The sequence below is a fragment of the Mastigoproctus giganteus genome, chromosome 14, assembly GCF_048544385.1.
Source record: "Mastigoproctus giganteus isolate SK-2022 chromosome 14, ASM4854438v1, whole genome shotgun sequence".
Lineage (NCBI taxonomy): Eukaryota > Metazoa > Arthropoda > Arachnida > Uropygi > Thelyphonidae > Mastigoproctus > Mastigoproctus giganteus.
In genome coordinates this window covers 59,967,001-59,986,218 of record NC_143588.1, presented here as the reverse complement: position 1 = coordinate 59,986,218, position 19,218 = coordinate 59,967,001, and the positions used below count along the sequence as shown (strand labels likewise).

General features: G+C 33.4%; 1 protein-coding gene across 5 annotated transcripts in view; it reads left to right on the top strand.

Annotated features, from left to right (window-relative positions):
- The window catches only part of rhea (Talin_middle and talin-RS domain-containing protein rhea), a 771,509-nt gene that overhangs the window by 305,403 nt on the left and 446,888 nt on the right, over window positions 1-19,218 (top strand). For all 5 annotated transcript variants that reach the window (XM_090388755.1, XM_090388752.1, XM_090388753.1 and 2 more), the window contains exons 12-13: window positions 424-489; window positions 6,109-6,210. In XM_090388755.1, the coding sequence (XP_090244881.1) occupies window positions 424-489; window positions 6,109-6,210 (168 nt within the window). The remainder of the gene's footprint in view (window positions 1-423; window positions 490-6,108; window positions 6,211-19,218) is intronic.

Genomic DNA, 19,218 nt, shown 5'->3' with positions numbered 1-19,218 from the left:
TTTTTGTTTTCATATCATTGTGATGGCTTTTTAAAATGATCAGTATCTTTGTAAAAAAATTATGGCGTCAGTCTGAAATTTGGTATGTTGTGCATTGCCTTACATTGCAGTAGAGTGTTGAAGAGTAAATAGTGCTAATTGAGAAAGTAGTGCAATACCAATTTCAGCTTGTATTGCCATTTTCATTTGTCCAGAAGCTATGCATTTTAGAGAAAATGTGTAGTTCTTTCACCATACCATATTTGCTTCTTTTCAAAATTTACACTGTGGATGGGGAAGAGTTTCCTAACTTCCTCAAAACTACCCTGTTTGAGGTACTTCTGTTGTAGTACGTTTTGATATTTAAACTGGTAAAACAATTTGCAAGTACTTTTATTTAATATTTTACAACTTTTGTTTAATATTACTTGATTTATTTAATAGATTCTCAAGACATGGCCTCTTACTACTGTTCGGCGATGGGCTGCTTCACCAAACAGCTTTACACTAGTAAGATGATTTTTATGATTTTTTGCTTGCAAATAATTTATGTAAATATAAATTTTAAAAAATTTAAATCTAAAATGTTACTAAAATGTATACCAAGACTGTTTTCAACCCAGTAAATTTACACACAAAACACAATTTATATTTACAATGTAAATGTAAATTATTTATATTTATTTATTTGTTTACTAAAAATTGTTCTGGAGTTGGGTTCCAACAATGACATTGAGACAGTCACTTAAAATGCATTTTAAATGGATTTTAAGTGAAATTCATTAAAAAAACACCTTTATTGTGCTTGAAAGTATGGCTTGTAACAATCACTTAACCTGACTACTTTGCAGAGAGTGAATGTAATAGTTTATTTTACCAGTTGTTCTCCAAAAATTTTATTGCTTATGGTTCTAGATGAGTTAGATCCACTGCTGATCCGTTTGTTTTCAGACAATATGAGAATTAAGAGAATTAATATTATGATTTTTATTTTATACAGAAATATTTAATTTAAAAGTGTGTGAGTGAAGAGAATAATATTCAGGAATTGCAGTCTACCCAAATAATTCAATGCAATGCACTGCACTGAAATAAAAGATTTTTTTTTGGAATCATGAAAGTACACAATGCTAACAAAGATGACCTTGTCTCTTTTGAGACACATGCTTTTCATGTTGCTGGATTTGTGAACTAAAAATCCAAAAGAGAATTGAAAAAATTATTTATTTTTATTTCATTGCATTTTAGCATTATGTGAGTAAAAATATTTGGCACTTTGTTTATTTATTTGTTTAAAGTTTTATATTATTTGAAAAACATTGTTTTAATTTCAGAATTTATTTTTGCAAGAAAAAGCATCGAACTTTTTCTTTACAATTATATGCAATTCCTATATCTAGCAACTTTTTTATTGTATGCTGCACTGTCTATTAGGAAGAAATTTTAATTTCATTGAAAAAACTGCAACTGAAGAATTTAGAATTTAGACCTATTTTATTTTTTGTTATGGTGACCTTGAAAAGTAATAAAGATTTATTTATTGTTTGTGGTACTCCAAAATGTGAACAGTTAATGATTCTGTATATTCTTGTTACTGGATAGCATCATGAAATAAATAAATCTCTGTGGATGCCCAGAGGACTTACAGGACTAAAAGGAAAGAGAGAATTTAACATTACATTTGAATTTATGATGATTGTGTTCAGTGAATGGATGTGAAGACTAGAAGAACGTGAATGAAGTGAAAAAAAGTTGTAATACAACTTTTTTCCACTTCATTCACATTCTAAAGTATAAAGACAAAATAAATGTGGAAGAAGAAATCTGCAAGACTGTTTAGAAAAAAGAACACTAAAACAAATTTGGCAAGCTAATGCTGCAGTTTGAGTGATAGTGGGCAAGATGCGATTCTGCTACCTGAGTACCAATATACTCTAATATTCAAAGTAAAATAAAATAAAGACTTAAAAATAAGAAAAAGATGAAGCAGCACTTGCTCTCAGCAGTACAAATGCATGACTCTTTGCCCAAGGAGATCCATCAAATTACGAGTCCCATGTTCATAATAAATAAATGGAATTAAATAAAGGTAGGGAACTTGCAAGCACCAAAGGGGTATTAGCAGTTGTGAACTCCAAAAGGGTCGTATGTCAGTTGTTGACTGCTCTTCTGCCAGATGTCAGTGGATTTCTCTGTGTGATCTGAACACAGAAGGAAAATATTGAGCAAACTATATTCAAATTGTAAAGTATGGCAAAATCTGTTGCCCATAAGTAAACACCATGCAAATTTCAATGTTGACTTGGCCAATTGATGGGTCTAAACCAAATGAAAATTAGTATTAAAAACAAAATCATGATAAAAGAATTAACATGAATAAATAAATTAGTTAAAATAATGTTATTAACCCAAACCAAATGACAAGATAAATTAAAACATATTTAAGAAGCCAAAGGGTGAGCATAAACATTAAACTAAAGAGGAAAAAAAGGATAGAAGCAATATACAAATCAAAGAAGAGGGGGAAACAAAATAAGAGATGGACTATGTTACTTCTGTTCCAAAAGTAACATTACTATAAGAGAAATGCAGTTATGTCTTGGCGCACTATTGCCATAAGTGCCAATGCGCTTAATAAATCTCCAAACAAACAAAAAAAGCAGTTATGTGTACAAGATGATTTAGAAAAAGAACACTAACATGAAACAAATGTGGAAAACTAATGCTACAATTAGGATGATACTTGGCAAGGCATCTAGTTAGGAAAAAATTAGTTCTGTGAGTTTTGGAGTTCAGCAGGAAAGATGTATGGTTGGCTGCAGTATACATGTTGTCTTTTAAATCTTTTATAATTGATTTAGAAGACTGTGTAGAATTATAGATGCTAACTTAAAAAAATTATCTATAAAGAATAGCTTGGTAAATAGTTACAGAAAAAGTTTGTTTTAATTTTTTTTTTCTATATATGTTAGAAGAACCTAATTTATAATTAGAAGACTACCAATCTTCAGGCTAACATTAAAATGTTTGCAGATTACAGAAACTTACTTTACATATGAAAACTTTATTAAATCGGAGCTGATTTATTTTCTGTCATCTCTGTGGATATAGAAAAGGTATGTAGCAAAAACTTAATACAGTGAATGCCACTTGTGATCTCTTTTAAGACTTTCATTTTTATTGATGACTTTGAGAAATCATGAATAAAAATGAAACTATCAATGTTTCTGGAAATCTATGCAAACCATTAAAAACAAATAAAGAATTAGAAAAGCTTTAATGCTCTACTGTATTAGTTAAATTGGTAGGAGCATGGATATGGTATGTTCTTTCATGGAGTAATGACACCGACAACTATACAAATTGTACAAAACATAATCATTTCCATTGCATATGCATAAACTGTGATGAGGCAGAAAAAGAGTTAATGTACACTGAAGCGCTGATTAAATCAATTTTCCTAAGATTAGTATATGTCTGATCGGAATTTTATGAAAGTGATAATGTTACACAAATGATAACATTAACTCTGATTGCAATATGCAGCATACACCTGTATGCTGCATATTGTGATCAGAGTTAATGCAGGATACACCTGTATATTCAGAGAGAGAGAGAGAGAGAGAGAGAGAGAGGGGGGGGTGCTGAGTGAAAGTCATTGAATATTTAAATATACACTTTTGAACACAATCTAGGATTTTTGTCAACTCAAAATGATTAATTCTCCTTTTGTGCACAGTGTTGGCAGGGAACCTGACAGATGCTTCTCCAAAATAGCAATCCACATTAGCTGTTAATTAAAAATCTGAAAATCTTTTTATGTTTTAAATATAGACATGTTACTTCAATAGTTTAAGTGATTTTTTTTATGGTCTTCGCAGAGTGATTATTTTACTCTGCAAAGCATGGGAGCTGACTAGTGTCAATGCTGCTACAAAGTTCCAAATTACAGGAATCCCTTGCCAACTGTGGGGGAGGGGACTTTTCTGAGAAATACCATTTTTAGAAAAACTGATTAAGACTAAGGTCCTGTAAAAATTGAGGATTATGGGGAAAACAATAATTGTGCCAATAAAATATGGGGGGGGGGGGACCCAAACAAACAAACAAACTGAATTTCATTTTCCATTTATACCACATAAAAATGATTATAAGGTTGATAATTCAATAAGAATGTAACAAGGTGATAGAACCAGATATACATAGACACAAACATATGGTCACTTGCACTACTTACTGAATAATGTAGGGGATATAATAAAGGGTAAAATAAATGCTAATTATATAAATGCTTATTTTTATGACGAACAAGATAATCTTCAACGCATTATGAAAACAAGTGCAAAATATGTTCAGGAAAAATATGTAAATGTTAGTTGGAAACATGAGAATCTACAGAGAGTGGCAACAAATCCACCCATATATATATATATATGGGTGGGGAAGTCACCAATTGGCAGACTGTGGTCACATCTAGGCCACGAGCAATTTTTCATGTACCTCAAGTGAATGTGTTCAGAAAATAATATGTATTATCTGAATCTAAGTCAATTTTCACATGAAGTGTTATTCTTCCATTTTTGTAAGTTCTTCCCTTAATTAAATGTATGCCATTTAAAAAATCAATCACACTTTATATTGAATGCACCTTTCTTTTTATTCTGTAATAAAAGTAAATTAAAATAAAAACATAATTGGCAATTCCTAATTATGGTATGAATGAATGTGTCATTGAGAGAGTAGAATGGAAACAAATCTTCTTCCTCTGCATTACATGTTAACAGGGTGGATTTACTGAGGGTGCAATGGCATGAACCCCCCCATGCCACTGCACACTTATTTAAAGGCGCGTCCGTAGCCAGGTGGGCAGGAGCCGCAGTGCGTAGCACACGCTTCTTGATTAGACCGGGGTTCGAGCCCGTGACCACCAAATACGGAGGATGCGGAAAGGTCAGGGAATGACCACCGCATATCCCCGGAGCAATATGGCCTTAGTTGCTAATGCTCCTAAAATCTAAATAACAAACAAACTTATTTAAAATGTCCAGTGCCCCAAAGGACAAAATTTTGATGCTGTTCTCTGGACCTGTTCATGTAATCTACAGAATGTGAGAGAAACAGTTGAGTTATTTTGTTTAAGGTGATTGAACTGAACATGCAATGTATATGTTAAAAAATAAATAAATAAAAAAAAAAAAAAAAAAAAGCAAGCAAGTACAGATTGTAAAAAAAAAAATATTTACAAATATAAAATAGTATTATCTGAAATCCACAGTTGGGGAAGGATTCCTGCATGTGTTTGTTTGTAGTTCAAGGTTACTTGTGTGTTTACTCTCCCACTATTGTTTTGAATGCTTTTTTTCTTTTTTTTTTTTTTTTTCCTTAAAAAAGGATAAATACAAAACAGTATTCACTCTAGATATGTACTCTGTGGATAGTAATATATTTAATTTTCAAATTTTATTTGTTTCCCTGTGCACCAAATGAAATATATTTGAAAATTGGAGTAACTAATATTATCAAATATGTTTTCTTAATTTTTTAACAAAATATATTTATATGTAATAAGCAGGAATATATAATACCAGTATAAATACACCCCATAGTTTACCATAAATAAAAATAGTTTGCCCATAAAAAAAAAAATAAGCAGGAATATATTTGCACATGCACACTTGAAATTTATTTTGGACGTAATGGTTTTTAGACTGGAAAATGAAAGAGTCGAAGTAGTTTCACATTTATATATTTATGTTTATGGCATTTTTTTTTTCAGCAGAATTAATATATTTTTATATTTTGAAAATAAAAGGTATAAAAAATCACAGCATTTTTTGCATATTTAATTATTTTATTAAAAATATTTAAAATTACGTAAGTATCCATTAACAAAAGATGACATATTAGTATACTCCAAACAGAATTCGAAAAATAGCAAACCTTTTTCAAGAAATTAAAAATAAAGTGGAGTGTCACTACTATCAGGTTAAATAATTTCCCTTTATATGTTATAAATAAATGAAGAGGATTAATTTTTAATCTCTATAATTTATAAATCTAGGCCATATAAAATATATTGAAATCAAAATGTAATTTTTAATATTTCTGTTATTAATGAAATATTTATAGGATTTTGGAGACTATTCTGATTCATATTACTCTGTTCAGACAACTGAAGGAGAACAAATTTCTCAGCTTATTGCTGGCTACATTGATATCATTTTAAAAAAGGTAATGCAATTTAGTTATAAAGTGATATTTGTTTGCTTAATTTTGTGCATTATACCTGTGTTGAAAGAATTTGTTAAATTTTGTTAACTCATTGTCATTGTTAAAATTTATTTTTATATTTTTTAATAACGGCAAAAAATTCAGTTTTGCTGTTAATTATTGAATTTTGGTTATGCAATACATGAAATGAGTGAATAGAGCAATTATTAAGATTCTAATTTGTTGGAGGTAATATCTCCTTTAAAAAATACCCAAATTACCTGCAAAAAATAGCTCCCCTCCTGCATATACACTCATGAAGTGTGTTTTACTTGCTGCTGGAAGATGTTTTATTTTAACACACATTTTTCTAATATTAAATTGTATCACTTTAGAATAATTTTTGAAATGTTTTTATTTCTCATATGTGGAAAATAGCTTTAATAACAAAGTAAGAATTTAGTATTATGCATAATTTATGTACTGAGTTATAGTAGAACCTCATAAATGTGGCATCCTCAGGACATGTACATAACTTTTTGAGAGTAATGTACATAGTCCAAGTATTCAGGGGTAATTCATGTTAACAGTAGGTATGGATTGTGAATTCAGAAGCTCATACGAGCTTGGTAGTCTAATTTCATGCAGTCACATAATCAGAGAATTGTAATTTTGCCAATGTAAATTTGAAGAGAGATTTAATTTACATAATAAAATAATTATGCTTTTTGTTGACTAAATGATCAAAAATATTGCCAGAAATCACATTTGATTATATTTATTAGATAATATAATATCTTTGATCACTAATCTCCACGGAGTGATAATAGTCAAAATTAAGCCAAAATATAAACCTGCTTTATTGGTAAGACTAAGGTTTGGTGGGTAATGTGTGTGCGGCCCTAAGAAAGTGAGGTTTACGATTCAGATCCCATCTCTGGTATAGTAAATTGCCTAAATTAAATACATACTGTTGTACAACTAAGTACTATATAGTACTTAATATAGTATGCTGTACTATACTGTACTACCAAATACTTGTGTTAGCTTCTTGAACTAGTATTATTATTTGGTATTAGCAATGGCCACATGGTACAAGGAAGCTTATGGCTTATGCTGCATCAGCCAAAAAAAAATAAATAAATAAAAAAAATAATAATAATAAATGAAATAAATAATAATAAAAATAAAATAATAATAATAAGAATAAAAAAAATTAATATGAGAAAATGAAATACACAACCTATACATTTCCAGCTGACCTTTGAATTTCCCCAAACTGGCAGCCTCTACCACCCATGTAGATAACTTATTCCAGTAATTTATAACTGGCTGGCTAAAATAAAAGTTCTCCCCTCTAACTTAAAATTATGGCCCCAAGTTCTAGAATCATTTATAACCGTGAAAATTTCATGCCCATTCATTTTACGTATGCTTCTCAGAGCCTTAAATACCTCAGTTAAGTCTCCAGTAAGATGCCCAGTTTCCAAGCTCTGCAACCCACATATTTGAAGTCTTTCCTCATATGGATGCCCATTTGCCAATCTCACCAGTCTAATTACTGTCTTTGGACCCTTTCAAGAAGCACCACAATGTCTTTCTTTAGGGTGCGGTCTCCATACTTGAACAAGTATTCCAAGTGTGGCCTAACAATAGCCTTATATAATGGGATTGTGACGTCTTTATCTCTACTAGCAATTGTTCGATAAATCATCAATAGGACGCCATGGACCTTCCTTGCAATCTGTCTACAATGCTCAGAGAACTTCATGTATGACCGTATCATAACACCCATGTCCCTTTCCTCCACTACCGGCTTTAGTTCAATTCCACCAAGTGTACAAGTTATTTTAGGGTTACTGCTCCCTAGGTGTAATACCTTACACTTTGCTGGATTAAAGCATAGCTGCCATTTTTCTGATGATCACTGAAGTCTATCTAGGTCACACTTGGATTGGTAGAGTAACCTAGGTCACACTAGGTTACTCTACCAATCTTTGTCATCTGCAAATTTAGACATCACGCCTTCTATCCCTTCATAGATGTCATTTATGAAAATCTAAAACAACAGTGGTCCTAATACTGATCCAGATTAGTTAAACATGATTTACCCTTTACAAAACCATGCTGAGTATCCTTCAGAATTCCATTTCTATCTAAGTGATCCTGAATTCCACCCTTGATCATTGTCTCCATGATTTTTCCTACTACTGAAGTTAGACTGACCGGCTGGTAATTTCCCCCTTCACTCTTAGAACTGCCCTTATGTATTGGAGATACATTGGCACTTTTCCAATCCAGCGGAATCACTTCCGACTCCAGTGATGCTTGTATAATTAGCCTCAATCATTCAATGCACTCACTTGACGTCGCCCTTAAGGTTATAGAGCATATACCATCAATCTAGTAGCCTTACTTGAATGTTTTTTCATTAATTAAATGTGAAATTTCAACATCATTAATTGTATTTTTTTCAACTTCACTCCCATAATTTCTCATTGACACAAAGGGTTTTTCTTCTGTAAATATCGATGCAAAGTAACTGTTGCGTTCAGCTGGGGTATCTAATACTATCAAATGCCCATTACATAAGGGTCTGATCTGGTTTTTCCCTTTTCTTCTTTGCATTTATATATATGAAGAATTCCTTATCCCCACTCTTTACTCTTTGCCAGCAATTTCTCATAATCTGCCTTTGCCAGCCTAACCTATTCGGTGGCAATATTACACTTCACTTTGTAGCTGTTATAGACTTCAGTACTTTTTATTGCTCTGTAACTTTTCCATGCCATCTTTTTCTGCTCAAGTAATCTGGCAACTTCATTATTCATCCAACTTGGAATCTTCCTCGTGGAGTATTTTTTTAATGGTATATAAGCATTTAAGGTATCTGTGATTGATGTTTTAAAGGTATACCATAATTCATTTGTATATGCTCTCTGTGCAATATCTACCCAGTTAATAGAGGCTACGTAGCACCTTAAGCCATCGTAATTTTCTTTCCTGAAATTAAAAGCTATTCCTTTGCCTTTAACTACTGCTACCTCTCCCTTCATCGTCTACTGTAAAACTCTATGATCACTTCCTTCTACTGGTTCCTGTACCGTCAGCCCTATTATATCATCTGGTTCATAGGATGATGTCTAGAATACAGGAATCCCTCAATTAGGGTGATTAATTGGTTCCGCAAAAATGGCGCGCTATGCGAAATTGCGCTAATCGAAGTTAATAATCAATACTAAATAGCCTAATTTGTTCCAAGACCTACAATATTCCCATAAGTATTTTTAAAAATACGTTTTTTTATGGCAATTTAATGTACAGCAGTATAAAAGCAAAGGATAATTATAAATATTTGCAGTACAGTAATCAAAAGTTTATTGGAAAAAAAAAAAAAAAATCCAATATATAACTCACTTTATTTCTTTGTAAAATATTTCAAAAGGCTGGTTTGCACAGCCTTTTCTTTCTTCTTTTCATCATAAATTCACTTGTATGGATACACATCTTTTTCAATGTTACTGCAAATTTACATACTGCACACGATATCTGGGTTTGCATCCATGATTAGTTGTTTCAAATTTTCAGCTGCATGATTCTTTTAATGTCTACTTATTTTCTTGAACATTTTCTTCCTCGCAAATTTCTACCTTGTCATATGCTTGTTGTTCATCAATATTAAGGAGGTCAGAATCACTTAATTGTTCTGAATGTGATTCCAGCAATTCGCGAACATCACTGTTGTCGATTTCATCAAAGCCTAGATCTCTTCCAATATTTGCTATTTCATCAAAGCGTAGATCTCTTCCAATATTTGCTATTTCATCAAAGCCTAGATCTCTTCCAATATTTGCTATTTCATCAATAACAGTGTTGACATGAGTGAAACTACAGAAATCATTTGCGCAATGGGAAAAATATGCTTCCAAACTGCTCTCATATTGCTGGATGTTACTTCAGACCACAACTCATGAATATTGTCTATTGCTTTCCTGATGTTGTAATTTCTCAAAAATTCAACTAAAGAAACTGCACCATCTCCAGTTGTTGCTTCAATTGCTTGCACAAATGTTCTGCGTAAATAATAGGCCTTAAAAGTAGCGATTATGCCTTGATTCATAGGCTGTAAAAGATTTGTCGTATTTGGAGGTAAAAAAATAACTTTCACATTTTCACACAAATCAGAAAGTGCTGGTGGGTAGCCCAGGGCATTGTCTAAAATTAATAAAATTTTGAATGCAAGATTATTTTCTTCACAGTAGGCCTTAACTTTCGGACAAAAATATCTGGTGAACCACTCTTCAAATAAAGCTTTCGTGACCCAAGCTTTTCTATTAGACCACCAAACAACAGGTAGGCTTGCTTTATTAAAACCTTTACTGAAAGATCTGGGAGTTACATTTCTATAGATAACCATGGGTTTTAATTTCGAATCACCTTCTGCATTGCCTCCCAATAAAAGTGTTATTCTATCTTTGTAAACTTTATAGCCTGGTTGAGCCTTTTCTTTTTTTGCTAGAAAGGTTTTTTTTTGGCATTCGTTTCCAAAAAAATGCCTGTTTCATCAACATTAAATATTTTTTTATCTGCTTAGTCACTGTCATCAACAATTTTCTTTAAAATTTTGGGATATTTCATGGCTGCATCTTTATCTGCACTTGCCGCTTCTCCAGTCAATGCAACATTATTCAGTCCTGTTCTTTTCTTAAAACGTTCAAACCAGCCTTTACTGGCAGTGATATTTTCTTCCATTTCCCCTTCAATCACTTTTTCTTTTGAAGAACTTGCTTGAACATTTTCTTCAGTTATCACTCTACCCAAGTTTTCTATTGTTGACTTTTCCTTTAACATTGCAAAAATACTCAAGGCTTTTGTTTTTATGGTCATTGTGCAGATTGGAATTCTTTTTTTGATTGCAGTCTTCTGTCCAAATGGCCAAAAGACATTCCATCTCGATCATCGTAACACTTCTATTTCTTGTGGTTTGTGTGCGTGCTGACGATGAAGCAAGCTTTCCTTTTTCCTTATATGCACTGGCTTTACTTAAAATCATGCGAACCGTTGATTCAGGCATTCCAAGATGTCGAGAAATTCCTATTTTATTACATAAAAAGATTTGAAGATGGTGATCTTCAAATCTTTTTATAACTTCAATTTTTTCATCTAACGTTATCACTTTTCTTTTCTTTTTACCAGAGGCACTATCAGATATACTTTTCCTTTTATCCGTAGTTAATAATTATGTAATATATAAAAAATTTAATAGAAATGAATGTAATTAATTAGTGTTCACAGTAATTAATGGCGGGAGATACACAGGAGTCTGCACGTTAACACGCAACGCAAGAACAACTGAAAGCAACTGATCTGCACTTACATAATAAATGTGGTGCGGCTGGTGTTGTCCTTCAGAGTGCATAATGTTAGAAAATATTTCAATTGTTGTAAAAATACACGTTTCAAATAATCTGTTTCTTTTTATTTTCTTATGGTAAAAAAACAAACTAGCTTCCCACACTGTATCTTGCATTCGTTTTTGTTTATTTCTTGATGGAGAAGGTATGACGCTACGCAAAATAAACAGTAACTCCCTTTTGTGAACAGAACCGCCCGCTCACTAAGAAAATAAGCGATGTTTCTATAATGTTATGTAGCTTAGTACTGGCTTTCGTTGCATCACCAGCTTCAGTTTATTTAGGCCAAGCCAAAATACTGTGCTAATCAAAATTTTGATTCGTACTAATCGAAAATTGGTAGCTAAATATAAACCTAATTCACACTAATTTGAGTCTCGTGCTAATCGAACCCACGCTAATCGAGGGATTCCTGTATTCTTTTTCCTAGTACTTTCCCTGGCATATTGATACAAATAACAATTATCTAGTTAATTTAAAAATTTTGTCCCCCATGTAGAGTTTCCTTCCCATTTGCTCCAGTCAGTTAGAGGCAAATTAAAATCACTCATAATAAGACACTGATGCTTACTTGCTCATTCCATTTGTATGTAGAGGCTCTCATCATAATCTTCACAATCACCTGGCCTGTAGATTACTCCCACTCTCACTATACCTTTGCTTCCAACTATCTGACACCATATAAATTCTATACTATCATGCGAAACGTCTGAATCCAGGCAAGTTTTCGTCATGCTCAGACTGCTTTTGATAAGAAGCACAACCCCACTACCCCTTCTATCTTCCCTATCCTTCCTAAATACATTATACATACCATTCTGAAACTCATCATACCTTATCTCCGGGTGACGCCACGTTTCCGTAAGACCTATTATGTCAGCGTTTCTTACCAGTAGTTCCAATTCACTTCTTTCATTGACGACACTTCTGACATTACTGTATAAACAATTAAGACTTAGTGTTGTTGTATAGTTAACTATCCTAACACATTCCTTAAAGTTATTTAAGCTCACTTTCCTGGCTTTAGCTACCCACTCATTTGAAATGTTTCTGTCCTCAGAACATCTTGCTAATATGTTCTGTTGCGGTATCAAACAAGAAGTCTTCAGGTATGTGCAAGCATTACTTTGACCAGTATTATCAGATAAACATGTATCTCTATTACTCTTGTCTCCCTCTAGCAGTTACCCTGAACCTTTAAGGTATCCTCAATAACACTAGCAGAAACTCTTCACCACTTTTATTTAAATGTATCTCATCTGTACAAAACAGATTCCTTCTACCTACGAGTGTGGGCCAAGCTGATAGAAATTTCCCCCCAAAAGTCTTGCAAAGCCTTGAGTTAATCCCCAAGATTTTCAGCATATAATCCCCCCCTATTGTGCCTGGGCAGAATTGCAGACACATAGACATTGTGACCTAACTTGCAGCATTTCTTCAGCATGGTCCTATATTTGTCTAATGCTTAATGTATGCTTAATGTCATCAGTTCCCACCTGAATAATAATATTCTCTTTATCCCCCTTAAAATCTGACAGTCTGTTTGTGACATCATTAATAGTTGCTCCCGGGAGACATACCCTGGTTCTAGTCCACCTATCCTTATTACAAGAAATACTTCCCATTTTCCTGACAATGGAGTCTCCTAATAGAACTAAGTCCTTTTGAACCAGAGTAGTTATTTGCACTTGGTTATTCTATTCTGGGACCCGAAACGGGAGTGCATCACTTGGTAGGTTACTAGAGCCTTGAGTCCCTGATGAGCTCCCAGTTACATTATTCTTGAGGGCAGCACCCGTTTTTTTCAGTGACTCAAATTGTTCTAGCAATGCACCAAATTTTTACTTAAGATCGGTACACTCCTTACAACAGTGACAAAGAAAAGAATCTCCAGGTGAGCTATGGTTATCCACTAGGTTGACCTTGGAATACATGGCAAAGGTTCTTCAATGGATAAAATCATGAATCACCCAGAAATCGCCATTGGCTATTTCCGTATGAATCATGGTACTCTCTGATGAAGTGTTCAAGGCAGATCTTGTAACAACCATTGCAAACTTTACTAAATATTAATAAAAGAAACTTTCAAAAAATTAAATTTATAATATTAAAAAAAATCAAACTATTACAGGGGGGGGAACTTATCAAAATAGACTTTACAATATACTAAATAACCTCTGAAATCTTGCTCTATTCAACTAATCCTGTTCTACTCCCCTCTTATCTATGCTTCTTTGCTGTGATATATCTTTCACTTTGAAAGATATATCACTTTGAAGAGCTCTACAAGGCATGTCTGCTCACCATGAATGCCAACAGTCGAAACCAGTATTATCAGATAAGTTAGTATGTAATGCCTCACAAAATGAATAATATTATATGTTCCAAATAAATAGTAACACTAATATATGGTCTAGGAAATATTTAAAACTTGGAAATATTGAATAAGAATTTGGAAATTAATAATGGAAAACTTGGAAATCTGTAAATGTAAATTTGATGCTGATGATTGAAAATTTTTTTATTTTAAAGTCTGCCCAGCCTAATTCCTCTGTGACCTTGTACAGTGGATAAAAGCAAAATATTCAAAAAGGTGCTGGATTTTTGGTAATTCCTTATTTTTGAATGTCAAGTTTATAAGGTTCTGCTGTACTGAAATTAATGCAACGTCCTATTTTCCATTAGTATCTGTTTTGTGACTCATTAATTGAGATCTACTTGTTTCTTGATCAATTAGTAAATCAGATTTTCTTATAATGGGGAATTTTAACTTCCCAGATATAGACTGGAACTGGTGGGCTAGTAAACTCATACACAGCAAGTCTTTTGTGGATTTATTGGACAATTGTTTTCTACAGCAGCATGTTAGAGAGGCAACCAGAGAGAGAGTGTAATACTCTTGACCTGATTGTCAGCAGTGATTCTTCATGCATTAAGAATCTGCAGATAAAGGAAGCACTAGGTGGCAGTGATCACAGTGTACTGATGTGGGATTTACTTAAAAGATGTAACTACCATCAGGGGATTAAAGGGAAGGGTTTTTGCTTTTGTAAAGGTGACTGCTGTAGTCTCAGAGATTTTTTAAATTCTATACATTGGGACCAACTGATGATGTTATCAACAGCAAATTCTAAATGAGAAGTGTTCAAGGAATTAAACTTGGAAGCTACTAAGCTTTTCATACTAACTAAGAAATACTGTCCAAGGTTTAGGCCTAAATGGATGCCAGATGAAATAATGAGACTCGTTGCAGAGAATTAAAATGCATGGGATGCATAAATATGCATAAATATAAATTATCAGGAGACACAGATGCCTAGTCCAGGGTTTCTCAACCTTTTCATTGCTGTGGCAAAATTTTAAAGAAGCTAAAATTTTGTGGCACGCTACAATCACTACTATACTCTTATATTCGCAAATGGGTATATGTTTCTGTTGGGTATATTTAATAATACACTTATTATTTGTATAGTTTAAGTGGGCAGATATAGAACTAGGAACAAAAATGTGACATCACATTGACTTCCGGAAAGCATTCAGAGCGGCACAAGGTAAATAAATGAATTTTTTGTTTGAATTAATTTTTATTATAAAACTTGTATTCATTAATTTTTTTGAATTGCATTTTCCATGGCACACTTGAAGCATACTTGTGGCGCACTGAGCTGTGGCACACAGGTTGAAAAATACTGAAATAATGTGTAATCAAGTCACAAAGATTAGACAGGTGAAGGCAGATTATGAGAAACCTTTGGCAAAGGATGCGAAGAAAAACAGAAAAAAATCTAGACAAGACTTCTTTACTTGTGTAAACTCTAAAATGAAGGGGGTTTGTTTGTTTGTTATTTGCTGGGGATATGCGGTGTTCATTCCCTGACCTTTCTGCATCCTCCGTATTTGATGGGCATGGGCTCGAACCCCAGTCTAATCAAGAAGCGTGTGCTACACACTGCTGCTCCTGGCTACAGAGGTGCTAAGGAAGGGGGTTGAATCAGATTGGTCCACTTGATCAACGGTTCGATTGTTGATGAACCTGCTGAGGTAGCTGATGAACTGAATGAGTATTTTACATCTAGTGGGGAAGTAGGGAAGTGGAGGCCAGAAGCATATCAAACTTTGGCAGGGAGCTAAATGATTTTGTACTAACTGAGAGTAAACTGGAGGAGAAATGTTTGAAATTTAACATAAGAAAGGCACCTGGGGTGGATGGGATCTATCCAGTTATATTAAAGGAAGCAGCAAAGGAAGTAAGCCTTAGCCATAATTATGAAAGCTTCCTTCGACTCAAGGGAGGTCCCCTTGGACTGGAGATGTGTAAATGTGTCCCCAATTCATAAAATGGGATCAAAGGGAGACACGAATAATTACAGACCTGTTAGTTTAATTTCTGTTCTACATAAAATATTGGAGTCACTGGTTAAAAAGCAATGCAGGATCATCTAGACAAGACCGCAGTTTTAGTTCAGACACAGCATAGGTTTTTTAAGGGGAAGTCTTGTCTAACATATTTGATTGGATATATGATGTGGTTACAAAGGAACTGGATGCAAAAAATAATTTTGATATCATATACTTGGATTTTAGGAAAGCTTTTGATACTGTGGCACATGGAAGACTACTGTACAAATTGGAGCAGTATGGCATTAAGGGCAGGGTGCTACAATGGATAAAAGGATGGTTGAGTGGGAGAAGACAGAACACTGTAATCAATGGACACGGCTCTTCGTGGAATAATGTTATTAGTGGTGCCCTCAGGGTTCGGTGTTGGGCCCATTGTTGCTTTCTGTATTTATCAATGATATTGATGAAGGTATATCAGGTTTAATGTCTAAGTCTGCAGACAACACAAAGGTTGGCAAGGTTGGTAATGACAATAATGACAGTACACTACTGCAACAGGATCTTGAAAAGTTGAGCAGATGAGCTTAGAGGTGGCAACTGAAGTTTAACATTGACAAATGTAAATTACTTCATATGACTAGCGGTAACCCCAGAATAACGTACCAACTGGGTGGTACTATACTCAGGATAGTGAAGAATGAAAAGGACCTGGGGGTAATTGTGCAATCAGATATTAAATTTTCTTAACAGTGCAGACAGGCTGCAAGACTAGCTCATGGTCTTGTCAATGATATACATGGATAAGGAGGTGATTGCCCCTTGTATAAGGCAATGGTCTGGCCACACTTTGTGTAATGCATACAGGTCTGGAAGCCTAATTTTAGGAGGAATATAGAGCTGTTGGAACGTGTACAGAGAACGGCAACGAGATTGGTGAGTTGAACAAAAGGTTGCTCTAATGAAGAAAGGCTTTGAAGTTCTGAAAATTGCAGTTTCTGGAGACTAAGCACTTGTGAGATGATCTAATTGAAGTGTATAAGGCAGTGGTTTTCAACCTGTTTTTTAAAAACGGCACCCCTAAGTAATTTATTTTATTTTGCGGCACCCCTACTTAATTTTATCAATATATATAATATTAAAAAATATATATGTTATTTATTACAATAATATAATTATAAAAATTACATTTCATAATAAAACTTATATATATACAGTATATAATTTTATTCTTTGTATAGAGGTACTAAGTAAACATCAATTATAGATCACTACAAAATTTAAAAAAATACTGTACATCTTTTTATAATGAAATAAAATATAAATTAAAATATAATAAGTTTAAGTAACTTAAACCCAAATTACGTGGCACCCTTGGAATGTTGTTGTGGCGCCCTGAGGTGCTGTGGCACCCGGTTGAAAACCACTGGTATAAGGCCTTGAATGGTTTGAGCAAGCTCAATGCTGATTGGTTACTTCCTCTGCTCAGATTATTCACCTGAGGGGAGATAAATTCAAATTGAGGACAATTGTAGAATAGATGTGTGGAAATTTTCCTTTAGCCAGTGGGCAGTTGATAGTTGGAACAAACTTCCCTGTGCTGTAGTGGAGTTCAACAACTTAAATAAGTTCAAGGCAGAACTAGACAAACATTTGGAGTAAATGGATGGGTGAAATGGGAAAGTTTTCTTTTTTTTTTGATGATGCTGTTATAAGCTTGGTTTCTTACATCGTATACCTCTACTAATGCCAACTCCATCATCGACTTATAAACAACTCCAGCAATCATATAAAATTTCTGCATTTTATTCTTTATAGAGAATATATCAGATTATTTCCAAATAAATGGAAATTATTTATGGCAATTACAAGTGACAATGAAAATGCTATTATATCGATATTTTTCTCTTTCATATTATCTTATATCTTCTTGGTGTGATGGTTTTTTTTTTCTGAATTTCTGAAGTAATGTAAATCCGAATGAATAATAAAATAGGTTACATGAAAGGAATAATTAGGAACAATTTTGTAACAAAGCTGACCCCTGGACAGTGAAATGATAGACTGAGATGAATCTGATTACAGCTTCTGAGAGGTAGCTAAAGTGAGATCCTTATTTCTCACTTCTGTTTCTCACAAGTTCTTATCAGATCCACCTTAGAGGCTGTTATCACTTCACTGTTCTATGACTGTTTTTCATTATAGCACTTACATTTGAAGTGCTCAATTTGTCTTCATTTCTCAGAACCCATACCTAACCAACATTTCTACTTTAGTCAGAAGTTTTCTGATAATTTTAGCTTTCGTATGGTTTATAGGCAAGTTGTATTTTTTAAACATGCAGATACTCTTTATGTTTTTGATATGGTTTATTATGGATTTACCAAATTTAACAATATGTGCTTAAAAGCTGACTTTAAGTGACAGTTCTTGTTTAGCCTAAGTATAGTGACATATCTGGTATGTATTGAAAAATAAATATTTTCAACATTAGCTTGTAAAATGTGTTTAGAATTTATATATCATATGTTAGTAGGTATGTTTACTTATTTGATTTTTGTAAATAAAGGTTAACTTTTAATATCTGAATTTTTTAATGTTTTTTTTTTTACCACTATTGCCTTAGTAGGAGTTTATTACACTTAATGGTTACTAATTATTTGTTAATCGCATCTGTCTTGTGTATTGTAGAACTGTTGTTTGTGGGAAAAAAGAAAAAAAAAAAAAGATTGGGTTACTTTGAATTTGTGGAATGAAGTGCCTGCGATGTGGTGAATGATTTTTGTAACTTAACTTGGTACACTTGTCATCTTTCCCATGTTATGTAACATTAATATTTTTAAATAGGTAATACTGTGCAATTTGCCTAGATTGCCAAGCATTCCATGGCCCAGCAACCTTACTGCATTCTCAAAAGAATTTTCCTAGCAAGGTGTTTCTCTTCTTTTTAGTTTGAATGTTAGCATATTTTAGTTATTTAAAGTTCAGCAGACTTCCATCCTAGAAGTTGTAAGCGAAGTCAGAGAAGAAAATACACCTTTCCTTTTATGTTCTGTTTAACTGACCCAACTATCCTAAATCATTATTTAGTTGCCGTTGCTGGGCCAGTAATCTGTGTGGAAAAACCAATCCTCAGAGTCAACATGAGTAGAAATGGAGACTCTAATGATTATCCACATTTTGAATCAAAGAGCTCGCAATGTATTAATAACAATGAGGCCATGATCTCTCTCTCGACCCCCCCCCCCCTCCCCATATATACAAACACGCCAAAAAA